Here is a 16,755-nt window from a genome sequence, read left to right on the forward strand (position 1 = left end):
CCGTACGGCAGGCACAAAAGGGTGTCTCGACTTGAGATGCTGGGGTGGCTCCGCAGTTGCAGTGAGCCTGTCGTGGAGCAGGTGGTTAGGCTCCACGGCCCGGCAGGCGAGACATGCTGTGGTTCCTGTGCAGCGGAGGCCAGTGGGCTGGATGCCTGCAAGGATGGGAAGGTTGTTCACAGGAGTGGGATGTGGGCATCCATTCACAACTTCCTAGAGACTGTGTTTGGCAGGTGTAGATGTTATAAAGGAGGGGGGCCAGGACAGATCTCTGGGGGACACCGTTCTTAAGGTGTCACAACCTGCTTCACTGTCCGCTACCAGTGGTGGTAAAGCTGCGGTTTTGGACAAGCTCCATGATCATGCTGACCATGTGCCTGTCCGGCAGCAGGTGGAGCAGCTTGCAGGTGAGGCCACGGCGCCATAGGATGTCGTAGGCAGCCATCAGGTCTATAAAGAAAAGGCTCTTTCACTATACTATAAAGGCTCCAGCCTTCTTTTTAGCTGAAAAGCTGTCCTCAATGTCTTGAGTCATCAAGGTGACTTGATCTATGGTCGATCTCCCACGTCGGAACCCGGCCTGCTGGGAGCAGCGGGTCAATGCTTGGTTCGACGTGGGCGTAGATGAGACGCTCAAGGATCTTGAAGGGGATGCATAGCAGAGAGATGGGGCGCTAACTCTTGGGGTCCCCTTCAGGCTTGTTCGGCTTAGGGATCGCGACAACTATGGCTTCTCCAGATTTTGGGGGTCTTGAGTTGGCGCAAGCAGCAAGAGAGGAACACTCTTAACCAGGACTTCAAGGCAGGCGCAGCATGGAGTATAAGCTCTGGGCAGATAGAATCAGGCCCCGGAGCTTTCCCTGGATTTATATGCTGGAGGGCAACAGCGAACTCCTCTGGTGTAAATTCACCTGAGCTGTTACCTCTGCTAGGGGTTGTGGCCTTCCAGAGGTCAGACACTTCTTTTGCCACGAGATGTGACGATTTGCAGTCTTTGCCCTCATAAGTCCCACTTTTTACAAATTGTGATACAATTTTGTTTGCAGAGATGGGGCAGTGATGGGGGGAGTGTCTGGACCTACCAGTGAGGTTGTTAAGGATGCTCCATGCCTTGCGGCTGGAGTGTGAGAAGTGGATGGAGTTAATGACCTCCTCCCAGCGCTCTTGCCTCCTTTGGCTGAGCCTTGACAGCAGGGCTGAAGCAAGCCTGTCTGACATAGCTCCTGTGGGGGCCTGGAGGAAGGCACAGTAGAGACTCTCACACTCCGCATCCCAGCACGGTTTGTAGCTGTTGCAACGTCTCTGTGGGATGTATTTTCTGGCCGCTTTCACCAGTATGCCGCAGAGTTCCCGGTACGCCTCGACCACGTTGTTGGTGTTTGGTGGTGGGAGGCACCTCGTGGATCTATGGTTAAGGAGGCTATAGCATTTCCAGTTGACCTCTCGGAAGTTCCATTACTTCACCGGCTCACTCGGGACGAGGTCCACGAGTTTAGGCATGGTTATCAGCTATGGTCGATGTTGGGACCACGGGAACTTTCCTAGCACGCGTCTATCAGGGAGCCGGTTATCAGCGCCGACACTCGCGAATGCCAGGTCAGGATTCGTCCCAGTTTTCCAGCGACCGGAGACAAAGCTGGCTGCGCCCTTGGGATCATACAGCAGGGCCAGGCTGTTGTTAGCTGCCCAAGCAGCCAGGTTCTCTCCGTCGGATGTATTGGTGCTGTACCCCCAATCTTCATGCTGGCAATTGAAGTCGCCAGCATAGAGACAGGTTTGGGGGAAGACTGGGAGATACGCCGGTGTGATTCGTGAGGGCGGAGGCTTGTAGACGTTGATGATTTTAAAGCCGCCAACGTCCACGCACAACCACTCAATCTCCGAGCCAGTCGGGGATAGGTCGCCTTTAATGGACAAACGTAGCAAGGCCATGCTTCCTGCTAAGGATAGACCCAGCTAGAGCAAAATTTGGGATAACTAGCTCATCTGCTGTTACACAGTGGGTCTCCTGGAGGAGGATGACAAGGGCCTTGGTGGTACAGGCCAGGTGTTGGATGATGTCGATCTTACTGGGGGTGAGCCCTTCGGCGTTCAGCTGCAGAATTCTGGGTTGGGAGCCTGTGACAGCCGAACGCCAGCCTGGATGGTAGCTCTCAGTTGGCAGACTTTACTTTGCTTGCGGTGGTTAATCGCAGCTACTGACGTGGGGCACCACAAGAAGGTGTCTGCCTCGTCATCTCTGTACACTTCTGACCAATGAGAAGGAGAAGGGAGACAGACTAGGATACGGCAGTGTTGACACTCACTAATATGGTTCCTTTCCTTGTTTTCTTTCCTCCTCTCCTTTCCTACTTCACAACCAGTCCTCAGGTACTTATTCCATGGAGGAGGAAGTAGCAGGTGCAAATCAAATCAAGAGAAAATATATAAAGATGAGTGTTTATATGATATACTGTATGTGTATATGTGTACAGTATATGTATGATGTGTACAGTATATGTATGTATTATGTATGTAGGTATGTATATATATATATATATATATATATATATATAAATACATATATACTGTATATGAAGTGGGCTCAGCATATGTACATTCTTTCCTTTCTTTTTGTTCTTTTCTTTTTTTAATGCATAGAAACTTTGCAGATCACTAATGAGTGAATAATTTATACATTATAAGCAACTCTTTCCGACTGGCCTCCTGAGTTTGAAATAAATAACATCCTTCATTCACGATGATGGATACCATGGCTAGGCATAGGAACACCAACTCCCAGGATCCTCTCTGCGCCTGCTAAGGATCATGGGATGGGGTCAAGGGACACTCATTGGGAAGGGGCGGGCTGAAGATGATGATGATGGTACAGAAGAAGCATGGCTACCTTATGAAACGGGCTATACAGTATATAGATTTATACAAACATTTAGAGCGCTAACGGTCTCAAGCACCATATATATATTAACAAATATTACCAAAGTGTATGCACCTTAACACTGGGACCAGAAGGGGCTGGGCAAACCTCCTACCCTCACATTCAGACCAGATCACCCTCAATTTAGACAATGGCAGATTCTTTAATTTAAAAAAACACATATGGTCCGGCTCTACATCCGTCCTTCCATTCCTCTGTCTCTTTCCCTGGGGGCTGTGTCTCCTAATGCAGCACCTCCATCACCCCCCAGCTACAGACGAACCCCCCAGGTCATACTCTGGCTCATCTCCCTCCACAAGCCCTCCTCCATATGGTCCCACTGCCCACCCAGGGTTAAAAAAGAACATTATAAAACGTACACACAACAGATTGGTACGGTATGTCTCCTCAGACCAGACAGAAGAACACTACAGGTACAAAGTACTGACAGAACAACAAGTCAGAGAGAGGGCAAAAAACCCACAAAAAAAAACAACTGTGTTTTTGTTCAAGAGTGTTCTTCACTCACTTCTTCTTTTTAACGTTCTAACTTTTAACGGGATGTTTTTAAGCTAGCACCATCTGTACATAAATACAAGAGACATGGTTCTGATATTGAAGTGTTTGCAAGGCACTTATCTTTCGTCAAGATTTTTGTTCTCTCGTTCTTTCGTTTGTTCTCTCTTTTTTATTCTACGTACCATGCCGGTCTGCCAGGCTGTATTCAAAGTGAGCAAAACTTTATTAACAACCGACCACTCCAAACATCCTCTATAAAAGTGCTCTTCCTATAGGAGGAAGGGAGGTAAACTCATAACATCCTCCGATTTTTTTTCTCTCCCTCCCTCCCTCCCTCCCACCCTAGAAAAATACGAAGTCTTTTTTGTTTCAGTTGTTCTTCGGCATCTCAAGTCTCCTCCTTGTCTTCGTCCTCTCCAGCTCTCCCTCTGGACGTCTCATCAGTCCCTCTGGTGTACAGAGTCCGTCCGTCCGAGGGCCTACCGGAGCCGGCCCACGGCGTCGAAGCAGGTGACCATCATGAGGTGGGCCTTGCAGAAGTTCACCCTGCTCTCCAGCCGGTCCGTCACCACCTCCAGGGCCTCCAGGTACTCCAGGGAGTCCACCTCGTACACCTGCTGCAGGTCGACTGGGACACACACACACACACACACACACACACACACACACACACACACACACACACACACACACACACACACACAGAGAGGTTACAACATGCTCATTAGAAATCACAACAGTCACAACTCAAAATCCAGAGGACTTCCAATCATCATGTGACTCCCTCAACTAAGGAGCGCTTCTATGTCACACCCTCTACCTTTAACCCCCGACCTTTCTTACAACCTGAAATCACTGCTTATCACTTCAGCTTACTACAGCATGTGTTGGTGCATGGGTTTGTGTGTGAGCGTGTGTCTGTGTGCGTGTGTGTGTGTGTGTCAGTATACAGTAGCGTGCCGCTTGTGTGGCTGCTGACAGCTATGACCAGCAGCTACATCTGAAACCCGACCCGGCCCGACCCCTGTCTGTCTCTCTGTCTGTGTGTGTGTGTGTGTGTTGATCTGTCAGACTGAACAGGTATGGGAGATATGCATGTTTATTAATGTGTGTGTTCATGCTCTTGGCTCCACAGACCAGAGCACCCAGATGACATCAGAAAAGTGCCCTCCACACACAACGTGACATGCAGACCAAGCCTGGTGTGTGTGTGTGTGTGTATGTGTGTGTGTGTGTGTGTGTGTGTGTGTGTGTGTGTGTGTGTGAAAATAGCACACAGCCCTCTCCTCCGCTCACCACTACACTGTAGACGCACACACACACACACGCACACACGCACACACACACGCACACACACACACACACTCACATTCGGTGGTCCACTTCTCCGGCTCCAGCATCAGGTGCTGCTTGGTCTGTTCCAGCTCTTTCTTCAGCCAATCGTATTTGGCCCTGACCTCCGAGATGCGCTGCTGCCTGTTCTCCAGGATCTTCAGCTTGGCACTGAAGAACACAACCTCCTGGGGAGAGGAGGAGGAGAGGGAGGAGGAGGAGGAGGGGGGTGAGAGGGGTGGAGGCAAAGAAGGAGGGAAGGATCGTCGGAGAGAGAGAGAGAGAGAGAGAGAGAGAAGCAGGGAGTGTGTGAATGGGTTCAACAGGGGGTTCCAGCTGCCCCTGGCTCTGGTAAAGGTATGATTGCTGTGGAGAACAGAGGCTGAACAGAGGCTCAACAGAGGCTGTGCTGTGTGGAGGCCTCTGCCCTGCCGGCCGGTCAGGTAAGCGCTTACATTTGGAGCCACACTCCTTCGGTCTGTGTCGTTTTTTTTTTTTTTTCTTCTCTCCTTCCTTTTCCCCTCCCAGGGGCGGCCAACATGTTTCCAATTTAAACTTTCTCCACCTCCTCCTCTCTAAAATGAACCCTCTGTTCTTCCTCGCTCCTGTGCTCATAGGTTAATCTTACTACCCCTCTCTCTCTCTCTCTCTCACTCTCTCTCCCTCCCTCCTGCCTCTCTCACATCCCTCTTTCTCACCACATTTGCTAGATTAAAATACATTATCCCCTTCTCTCTCTCTTCGAATCTCTCTCACTCCCTCCTTCACTCTCAACTTCCCCCCCCCCCCCCCCCTCCCTCCCTCCCTCCCTCCTCCTCTCGTTCACCTTGTTCCCTCTCTCTCTCCTCCGCTGCAGTCTCTCCACGTCGTCGATCTCGTACACCTTGATCTCGAAGGGTTCGGCCGCCCCCCTGGGGGCGGGCCTCAGCGGGCCGTCTACCCAGCGGACCCCGGGGCTGACCGCCGGCTGGCGCGTCGGCGAGGACGAGGAGTCCAGGGGCAGGCTGGGGATCAGGCGCCGGCGCTGGGTACCTGGGAGAGAGAGGGAGGGAGAGAGGGAGGGAGGGAGAGGGAGGGAGAGAGGGAAAGAGAGGGAGGGAGAGAGGGAGGGAGGGAGGGAGGGAGAAGGAGGGAGAGAGGGAGAGAGAGGGAGGAGGAGAAAGGGAGGGAGAGAGAGAGAGGGAGGGAGAGAGAGGGAGGAGAAGAGAGGGAGGGAGAGAGAGAAGGAGGGAGAGAGAGGGAGGGAGGGAGAGAGAGAGGGAGGGAGAGGGTTTCGAGAAGGTAGACCGTTAGAATTAGAACACATACAGGGCTGGTAATGATGTTTAAAAGCCTGATTTAGACACAGCTCCACATTAACTGGACAGCAGTTCGACCGAAGGTCACCTGGTAGTCTGTGTGTGTGTGTGTGTGTGTGTGTGTGTGTGTGTGTGTGTGCGCGCGCGCAGCTCTACTTAACCAGTCCATTAATCATCTGTCCCAAGTAGAGAGGAGATGAGGAAATCAGAACAGACTTTAGGTGGAGGACACCTGGAGGAGAGGAGGATCCAATCCTAAAAAAAACTCCAAACTTTCTCCTCACTACTCCAACCCCCACTTCCTACTCCCATCTCCTCCCTGACGATTTCGCCAACTTCTTTGACAAGAAAGTAAATGATATCAGATCCTCTTTCCCCCACCCCCCGGTGGACACGCCATGCACCAACCTCACCTCCCCACCCTCACCCTCTCTTTCCCTTCTATCCTACCTATCAAAAACACTCAAACGCGCTATCTTTAAACAACTGTCTTCATATCTCCACCAGAACAACCTCCTGGACCCTCACCAGTCCGGGTTCAAGGCTGGCCACTCGACAGAGACCACCCTCCTTGCAGTGGCCGAGTCACTCCATGCCCCGAGGGCAAACTCTCTCTCTTCCGTCCTGATACTCCTAGACCTGTCAGCAGCATTTGATATGGTAGACCACCAGATCCTCCTCTCTGCCGTCGAGGAGAAAGGTGTCACTGGCTCTGCATGTTCCCTGTTTGCATCCTACCTGACGGGCCACTCCTACCAGATGACACGGAGAGGGTCAATATCGGAACCACGTAGTCTGACAATCAATCAATCAATCAAAGCTTTATTTGTATAGCGCATTTCATACACAGAGGCAACACAATGCACTTTACAGAGAACAAGGGAGGTGGGCATAGGTCCCACCCCTACATATTCCAGAGGGAAGCAAAAAAACAGTATCACCCAGGGGCCAGAAAAGTGTGACTATGGGGGTTCCACAAGGGTCTGTCTTGGGTCCTCTCCTTTTTTCCCTCTAACACTACATATCAAGGTTCTGTCATTTGCTCGCATGGCTCCTATCACTGCTATGCCGATGACACCCAACTGGTCCTGTCATTTCCCCCTTCTGACACGACACTGACACAAGTGGAGACACGCATAGCTAGGTGCTTGGCTGACATCTCAGAGTGGATGGCGACACACCACTTCAAGCTCAAACTGGACAAGACTGAGCTGCTGTTCCTCCCGGGGAAGGGCTGCCCGCACCGGGACCTGGCCATCACCATTCTCTACACTGGATTCCTGTAGCAGCTCGCATCCAGTTTAAAACTCTAGTACTAGCCTACAGGGCAATGAAAGGAACAGCTCCCTCCTACCTCCATCCCTCGCTCCAAATCCTACACCCCCTCTCGAACACTCCGGTCTGCTAGCTTGGGGCGACTAGTTGCCCCGCGGTCGATCAACACAGGCACACCTCTTCTCTGTTCTGGCCCCGCAGTGGTGGAATTAACTGCCCACTGATGTCAGGACAGCAGAGTCGCTGCCCATCTTTCACCACAGACTCAAAACTCACCTCTTCAAGAAGTACTACAATGATCCTCTCTCTTAAGCACCTCTTGTATTTTAGATTGTTATTCTTGCACTTTGCCTTCAGCACTGGATTATGCTCTTAGTCACGTGTTTTAGAAAGCAGATGCACTTGTGAGTTCTGGTGAGTAGTAGTACACTGACGTTTTGTACGTTAAATGCAATTATTGTCGCTTTGGATAAAAGCGTCAGCTAAACGACTAATGTAATGCAAAATGTAATGAGGAGAGGAGAGGAGGGGGAGGAGAGGAGAGGAGGGTGGTGGAAAGAGAGGAGAGGAGGGGGATGGGAGGTGGGGAAAGGGAGGGGAGGAGGGGGAGGAGAGGAGAGAGAGGGGGGACACAGAGGACAGCAGAGGACACCAGAACAGAGAGGACACGGTGTAGCTGAACAGAATACAAGATAAAGAGAGAGAGAGAGAGAGAGAGAGAGAGAGAGAGGAGGAGGGACAGAGAGAGAGAGAGAGAGAGAGAAAAAGAAGTGTGGTTCCTGATGATGGGGTGGAGAGATAAGAATATCGGGTCACTCTCTTATCTGACCACTGGACTGGAATCAGCCCTATGCTCTGGAATGCGCTAAAACACACACACACACACGCACACACACACACACACACCATTCATTTGCATAGAAATTGGCAGCTGCATCGGCAGCGGCAGACGTATGTTATCAGATTCGCACGCGGGGGGGGGCGGGGGGTGATTTTAATAGGCTGCTGCATGCGTGGTTTTGTCTCCGAGCGCAGGGGAAAGGTCAAGCAGACACATCTCAACCAACTCACTCATTTGTATTTCATTACTGACTACGGCAGCGAGACCCACTACTGAGGGAGAGGTGGAGAGAGAGGGCTGGAGGGAGAGAGAGAGAGAGGGGAAGAGGGAGAGAGAGAGACAGATGGAAAGAGAGAGAGAGAGAATCCAATTTTACCCCCCAAAATCAGACACACACCAGACTCTAAGCTGGAAACCTATTTAACATGTATTCCATGCGAGCCTCTTTGGACGCCCCTCTCTCTCTCTCTGGTGAAGCAGCAGCCAGAGGCTCTTCTGTGTTGGCCACGTTCCTGCTGCAGCACAGGGACCAGAGAGACTGAGAGGGTATGAAAACAGAGAGCAGTCTACCTGCCTCTGGGGGAGGGGAGACAGCAGGTAGAAGTGGAGAGAGAGAGGGGGATGGGGAGAGAAAGAGAGAGAGAGAGAGAAACAGATGAGGGTTGATTTAGAGAGGCGGGGAGGGGGGGGGGGTGGAGGAGGAGGACCAGAGAAGACAAGTAGAATGGTCACACTGTGAGGAGAGTGGAGGAGAGGAGAGAGGGAGGAGACGAGAGAGGAGGAGACGAGAGTAGAGTAGATGAGAGGAGAGGAAAGATGAGGAGAGGAGAAGAGAGGAGAGGAGAGAGGAGGGGTGAGTTTCTAGGGGTCACGCCGGCCACAGAACCTTCACAGAACAACACTCCTCTGTCCAACACAGCCTCTCTGAACCCCTGAAGGAGAGAGGAGGAGGGGTGGGGTGGGGGGGGGGGGGGGTGTGCCAAGGCTGAAACCTGATTTTGTTTTTCATTTCCAAACGTAGCTGGGGGGGGGGGGGGTTCTTCTATATTAATGAAAGTCTTTGAGTCACATTTAGTCACACCCGTCTGGATGTAAGGTACTGTATAATGACATGTGATCTTGTATTCGTCCTAGTGTATGCTGTATAAAGTCATGTGATCTTGTATTCGTCCTAGTGTATGCTGTATAAAGACATGTGATCTTGTATTCGTCCTAGTGTATGCTGTTTAAAGACGTGATCTTGTATTCGTCCTAGTGTATGCTGTTTAAAGACGTGATCTTGTATTCGTCCTAGTGTATGCTGTTTAAAGACATGTGATCTTGTATTCGTCCTAGTGTATGCTGTATAAAGACATGTGATCTTGTATTCGTCCTAGTGTATGCTGTTTGTGATCTTGTATTCGTCCTAGTGTATGCTGTTTGTGATCTGGTATTCGTCCTAGTGTATGCTGTTTAAAGACCGTCTGGGTCTGCCATGCATGGCCTGGCACCGGGCTGGGGGGAACAGCAGGGTTAGCTGAAGCCATTCCAGAGGCTTTGACAGTCTAAAGTGGGTATTCATCATGACCGTGTGTGTGTGTGTGTGTGTGTGTGAGTAAGAGATTCTAATAGAGTTTCATATATTTCACGCCTGTCTGACTGGTCAAGGTCACCCTTTCTCACCTGTCAGCCTTCTTCTCCTATTTGCTATTCTACTCTATTCTGCTCGATTCTACTCTATTCTGCTCTATTCTACTCTATTCTGCTCTATTCTGCTCTATTCTACTCTATTCTGCTCTATTCTGCTCTATACTACTCTATTCTGCTCTATTCTGCTCTATTGTGCTCTATTCTACTCTATTCTACTCTATTCTGCTCTATTCTACTCTATTGGACTCTATTGGACTCTATTCAACAGGGGCATTTCAAGGATTTAAAGACATCAGGGGCTTAGCCCAATTTTACATAATACAGTAAGTAAATGAATATGCAAAATAGGCTATAAGCCATGAATAGCTTGCTAAACTCCTAGCTGTATATCACCCAGAAATATTTGCACAATTTTCAAGTAAGAGAGAGAAAAATGAATATAAGATATATATAGCGCGAAATCGTTGCTCCAGCATGCGTGCTGGAGCAAGTGAGGAAGCTATTTCGTGTCTTAAGACGTTTCGAAAGATCATATTACAGAGGCATGTGAAAAACAACACAACAGGCCTATGCTCTATGTAAGCACAACTAGCGATTCATCAAGACAGATTGATGAAAACAACCGTTTCGCGGCAGAAAATAGATTTTTAGAAACTGCATTCTAAGTGCCCCGACCACCGCCATTACATGGATATACTGGCTCGTGTTGGATTTTAAATTTCTTCTTCTTGAAGAAGATGGCTGGAGCTATTAGTTAACTTTTGACTGTATCTTGCCAAGTCGTGTGAAGTAGATCTGCTGCTTGAACAGCTGCTTGAGGACCCAAAATGTAGGCTAGTTGTGTTTTTGATCAACAATATCATGTTATTCATTTTCAAGGGACTTAATGCATGATCGGAATGACAGATGAAGAGATCCAGGACAATATTTCATTTTTTTGGGGGGGTAAAAATCTCTCCCTCCCTCCCTCCCTCCATGTGTTTATTTGTTTCTCACCCATATTGCTTCTCTTCTTGTTGTTCTTCTGGCTGCGCCGGCTGCTGGTGCTGGTGGCGGAGCTGTGCTCGCTGACCGAGTCCTGGGCGGAGGAGGCGCTACCCGTGTTCTCGCTGCTGTCGCGCAGCATGCTCTCGTAGCCGCTGCTGCCGCCGCTGTGGTAGAACAGCGCCGTCTTGCCCATGGCGGGCGGCAGCTCGCCGCTCAGCACGCTGCTGTTGTCGCTGGCGTGGCCGCTGCTGCAGCGGTGCGGCCTCCGGGGGGCCGTGATCTTACTGTAGGGGGACGGGAGGGCGTGGACCGCCGCCGCTTTCTCCTCCCCTCCGGCACCCCTTTCCTCGCCGGCCTCGGCGCCACCTCCTCCTCGGGCGTGACCGCCGGACCGGGACCCCCCCGATCCGCCGCCCCCGCTGCCCTGGAGGAGCTCGGAGATGCGTCCGTTCACGGCCCTCAGGGGCAGCTTGGCGGCCAGGCCCCCCCCCCGGCTGCGGCTGAGGGACTGGGTGGACCAGGCGCCCTGACCCTGACCCTGACCCTGACCCTGACCCTGACCCTGACCCTGACCCTGACCCTGACCCTGGCCGAGGACGGGGCCCTGGCTCTGGGCAGCCAGGGCCTTGGCGTTGGGGGGCAGGCTGGAGCTGCGGTTCACCGCCTGCGGCAGGGACTTGGTGGAGAAGCTCAGGGTCTTGGTGCTGGAGGCGGACAGGCTGCGGGCCTTGGGGCTGGCCATCAGCAGCTTGCTGACCGCCGAGATCTTCGACTGGCCGGCCTTGGGCGACTGAGGGGCGCCGGCGGAGGAGGAGGACAGCGAGCCCCCCCGGGTGAGGCTGCGCCCGGTCCGAGGCATGGTGCTGTCCCCCTTCACTCCTCCCCCTCCCCCCTTCAGGCTCTCTCCCCTCTCCAGGGAGAAGCAGTCGTAGTGGGGTCCGTGGGACCGGCCCAGGGAGTTGGTTCTGTTGGCCAGCTGCTCCAGCTTGGCGCTGAATAGCCTGCTGCTGTCTGCACCCCCCGGGCCCTTCGGCCTCCCTCCTCCTCCTCCTCCTCCGGACCCCCCCAGCCCCTCCATGCTGCCCAGGAAGGAGAGCCCGTGGCCGGGCGCGTGCAGAGGGCTGAGGGGGGGGCCCTGGGCGCGGTTCCTCTGGTCCAAACTGGACTTCCTGACGGGCGGCAGGGGCGGGGCGCCTCTCTGGCGGGGGGGCGGGCCCTGGCGGCCGGCGGAGCCGCGGCGGTCCAGCGTGGCCCGGGGGCTGCAGGGGGTGGAGGCCGTGACCCCTGGGCTCCGATACTCCCCGGCGCTGGCGTCCAGGCCGTCGTGGCGGTTGAGGCGGTGCCAGCCGCGGGGGAGGCTGGCGGTGCGGTGGACATCAGGGGAGTAGACGGGCGTCAGGCTCTCCCCCGCGCCGCCGCCGACCAGAACCATCTCGCAGCCGTCCGCCACCCGGCGGCACGAGTCCGGCGAGGACACGGCGACCGCCGCCTCCCCAGAGCCCCGGCGATCCCCGGCCCGCTCGGCCTTCTCCGGGCCCGGCGCCGGGAGAGCCTGGGGCTGGATTTGGCCCCCGGCCGCGTCCGCCCGCCTCTTCTCCGGCTTCGCCTCGCACGCCGGCGCCTCGGGCTGCGCGTCCTCACACCCGTCCCTCCTCAGCCACGGGTCGGCAAACACGATCTCGCCAGACAGGGGGACGAGGCCGGGGGCCGGGGCGGGGGCAGGGTCTCTGATCAGGCCGGTCTTGGTCGGGGAGGAGAGGGCGGCGGGCTCCTGGATGATCACGGGTCTGCCCGCAGCGCAGGGGTGGACTGCAATGTTGGTCTTGAAGGGCAGGAAGTTGCTGGAGGCCCCCAGCGTTTGGACGTTGGCGACAGTGGTTTTAGCCAGGGAGGGGTCTTCTCCCCCAGCCTCGCCCAGAGCTCCGGGGCCCTCCTCCTCCTCTGGTCCCTCTGCCCCGACCAGGAGCCCCTGTGTGGGTTCGGGCTCGGCCAGGGCCTCCCCCGGCCCATGGTTGAAGCTGTGGAGGGAGCGGTCAGCGTCGCTGAGCCAGGACGAGATGGACGAGCGCCTGCTGGCCACCGCCGCCTCCCCCTCCGCCTGCAGCTGCGCCACGGCCGCCTCTGCCACGGCGACTGCCCTGGCGACAGAGGAGGCGTCGTTGCGGTCGTCTCCGTAGCGCTCCAGGTCCTCGGTGACACTGCTGACGGGGCTGGTGGGCCGCGAGCCGGACGCCAGCGCCGTGACGGAGCAGTCGCTGCTGAAGCTGATGATGCTGGTGGGGCGGCAGGCCGAGCCCCGGGGAAACGCCAGCTCCGCCTCCGTCACACTGAGGGGCTCCCCTGGGAGAGGGAGAGAGAGGGAGGGAGGGAGAGAGAGGGAGGGTGAGAGAGAGGAGAGAGAAAGAAATAGAGTGAGATGGAGAGAGAGAGAGATGGAGAGAGAGAGAGAAAGTGCGAGAGAGGGAGGGAGAAGCAAGAGAGTCAAAAGCAAGTCAACATGATTTTATTTTTGTTTCGTTACTGTGATCGTATTTTTTCATTCACATGACCAAAGCCCGGCCTCTACGTTACAAGATCAGCAGGATGTCTGAGATCTCGGCGTCCACCTGTCTCACCTTCCCTCCTGGCGTCCAGCGGGATTGGAGGGACGTCATCGTCACACAGGGTCTCAGCTGACCCCAGGCTGGCCGACAGAGACCCTGCTCTCTTTAGGACCTGGGGGCTCATCCCCACCGGGGAGGTCCTGGACAGGGACTCGGCCTGCAGCAGGGAGTCGGGGGAGGAGCGTCCACTGTCCACCGCCATGGCGTCCGGAGCGGCCAGGCAGTCCGCAGCCAGGCTCTGAGAGGAGAGGGGCGGGGTCCCCGGCATCACGCCCTTCTGGGTGTACACCTTACAGCGCTGGGAGGGGGAGCAAGGGTGCCTGGGGGAGCGCGCACACACACACACACACTTCAATTTCTTTATTGGATTTTCAATCAAAGATACAAATCAATATCAAAATCCAACAGTAGCAAGAGTCGCACAACGCAGTGCAAGATCACATTCACATAATGTAGTCCCAGCAGGGAGATCAAAGCTATTTATGGATATAGGCAGCAGCGTCTAATGATGGCAGACACAGAACAGTACTTAACTAACTGTTTTGCTGTTTTTTTTTTGCCAGTCCAGCAAGTTGGAGTCCTCACACACACATTTTATGTACGTATGTATGTTCTAAGCGGCCAAATATCAAAACTATAATTTTGCAGTTATACCCACATGCAGAGATGGCATGAGCAAGTGATTGATATTTTGATATTTTATAGCTAAAGCAAGTGTCCATGTACATGTCAAAACACACACACGCACACACACACACATTACGTCATAGAGCACTAAAACTGCCTGTACACTGGAGGGAATACAGAGTATACAGTCCAGTACACTAGGACTTAATCTTTAATCTGCCTGTAATGTGACAACATGCGGGACATGAACAGACATATGGCATATTTGTAAAAACATTCACACACCCTAATATTTACAGTATTCACAAGCACACACTTCAGGTAAAAAGGGCAGGAGTGCTCGGAAGTTCAGACAGATGTGATGAAGGTGCTATTCGGCTGGGAACACAAAAGACTGAGCTGGGGAGCCTACCCGCGCGTATCTCAACAAAAAGGCTTTTTAACTTTTTGCAGGTTACTTTGAAAGAGAGAATATTATCATTTGTGTCTACTCTTGTTTGGGTTTTGATTTGAAGTGTCTACTTTTTGGGAGGAACCTGCAAACATTGAATACAGTTTCAATTATCCTACGTTATTATCCGTTTGGCTGTTTTTAGCCTGGCTTTTTGTGTTAATCTTATTCCGGTGCAATATGCCGCAGTAATGTACACGGGCTGTTAGTGTAGGCCTATTCCTATAGTTTTTTTTTTTCCAAATGCCTCTGGATCTGCCTATTATTCTAGAACGCAGCTCTGGATTTCGAGCGCCAAAACGTAGCTCGGTCCATATCCCAAGGCCTCCGGGTTTGTTTTGGTAGTGTAATTGCTAGGTGCAGACATAAGTCTGTTTCAGCGAAAATGCTGAAAAACCGCAGTAGTGTAATCCAGACCTGAGTGTTACCTGTAATCTAAATTGTTAATCTGTAACCTGTAATCTTAACTGTTAATCTGAGCGTTACCTGTAATCTAAACTGTTAATGTGAGTGTTACCTGTAATCTGAGGTCTTGGTGAGGCTGGCAATGCCAAGACGAGGCGAGCCAAGGGGGCGGGGCTTGCTCTCGCTGCTGCCCGCGCTCAGGGACTCGCGGCTGTCCAATCAGAGAATAGAACACTTGGAACACCGACACTGATGATCTACTGATTATCTAAAAAGAACACTTGAACACCGACTGATGATCAACTGGTTATCTACGAAAAAAATTTGAACAGCAACTGATGATCAGTGTGGTCTGACCTGTCGTGCAGGCTGGCGCTCTTGGCCCTCTGCAGGGGGTTGGTGAGCGAGCCGCTGTACCCCGCCACTCCGCCCCTGCCACTCACGCTCCTGCCGCCCCCCAGGCCGCCGCCGCTGGGCTGGCTCAGGCTCTCGATCATGGACTGGGCCAGCTCCGCCTCCTCCACCACGTCGCGGATCTCCTGGAGCTGCTGGTCGTTGGACAGCCTCCAGGGGGACAAGGTCTCCTGGCCCGGCTCCTCCCCCCCGGGCGCCGGACCACCTTCCTCGAAGGGGAACTTGGCCACCTCCTCGCTCCCATCGATGCAGCCCAGCCTCTCCTGGAGCTCGGCGAAGGTGTTGCACTTCAGACACTCCGCCCCCTCCTCCGGCACGGGGGGGAGGGGCTGGCAGAGGAGGAGGGGCTGGGCGGGTAGGGGCGGGGCGGGGAGGTCGGTGGGCGGGGCTTGGTGGTGGTGGTTGTGGGGCACACACTCCCCCTGGGCCGGCCCTGCCTGCTGCTGCTGCTGCGAGTGGGGCGTGGCCTCAACTTTTGCCCTCAGCAGGGCGGGGACGACGGGCACGTAGTCCGGCGGACCCTCGTTGTCCGTGAGCTCGCGGTCGGACACGGCGCCGCCGTCGGGCCCCACGTAGATGACGGTGTCGCAGGACTGCTCGCTGCTGGAGTAGTCGTCGGGGTCGCTGGGGAGGTGCAGCAGGGGGAGGTCGGCGCCGGACGCGCCGCCACGGGGGTGGAAGGGGCGGAGCTGGGTGGGGCGCCGCATGCGACCCTCCTCGCACGAGCTCTCTCCTCCGGAGGAGCTGGAGGTGTATTGCTGAGGGGGGAGGGAGGGGGGGAGAGAGGGGGGGTCAAGGAGGTGGGGGTCAGGGAGGGAGTGACGGAGAGAAATATAAGTCAGATAAAACTGCTGAACAGTTTTCCATGCAAACCTGACTGAATGGTGACTGAAATTACAATGTTGGAGTGTGTGTGTGTGTGTGTGTGTGTGTGTGTGTGTGTGTGTGTATTACCACGCTGACTTTGGTCTTCTTCTTCTTCATGCGGAGAACACGCGAGGCGATCTGGATGGTGGACAGCGTCTCAGAGAAGTTGCTAGGCGACGAGGAGATGTGAGCGATCATGGTCGTCCGGCAGTTCATGTTGCCCAGAGACTCCCTCAACAGCATGGTCAGCTTACTGTCCCTACACACACACACACACACACATACGCACGCACGCACACACACACACACACACACACACACAGGGACAGATACATACACACCCACACACGGACACACACACTTAAGGATGAGTACTAGGAACACAGTAATGACTGATCTCTCTATAGACATGTTTCCATCCACACGTTTTATGCGAATTAAGTTAAATCAAATTAAAAATGCTTTATGGAAACAGTAAAATTTGATTACAAATCATGAAAATCGACAAAAAGTTTGTACTGTCGATCTCATCGGATTTTCTCTTGTTCGATAAAAGTCTTTTGTGATAAATGCTTTATCCGATTTAAAGC

At 53.6% G+C, this 16,755-nt stretch overlaps 1 protein-coding gene across 1 annotated transcript in view; it reads right to left on the bottom strand.

Moving 5' to 3' along the window:
* Nucleotides 1-3,915: 3,915 nt before the first annotated feature.
* The window catches only part of kif26ba (kinesin family member 26Ba), a gene marked incomplete at both ends in the record, with an annotated part of 114,563 nt that continues 101,723 nt past the window's right edge, over nt 3,916-16,755 (bottom strand). The window contains 8 exon segments of the mRNA XM_084446453.1: nt 3,916-4,064; nt 4,806-4,956; nt 5,595-5,800; nt 10,808-13,138; nt 13,414-13,721; nt 14,997-15,095; nt 15,242-16,056; nt 16,253-16,424. Of these exon segments, the coding sequence (XP_084302579.1) occupies nt 3,916-4,064; nt 4,806-4,956; nt 5,595-5,800; nt 10,808-13,138; nt 13,414-13,721; nt 14,997-15,095; nt 15,242-16,056; nt 16,253-16,424 (4,231 nt within the window).

This window comes from Borostomias antarcticus (assembly GCF_949987555.1).
Source record: "Borostomias antarcticus genome assembly, chromosome: 12".
In the NCBI taxonomy this organism is placed as follows: Eukaryota; Metazoa; Chordata; class Actinopteri; order Stomiiformes; family Stomiidae; genus Borostomias; species Borostomias antarcticus.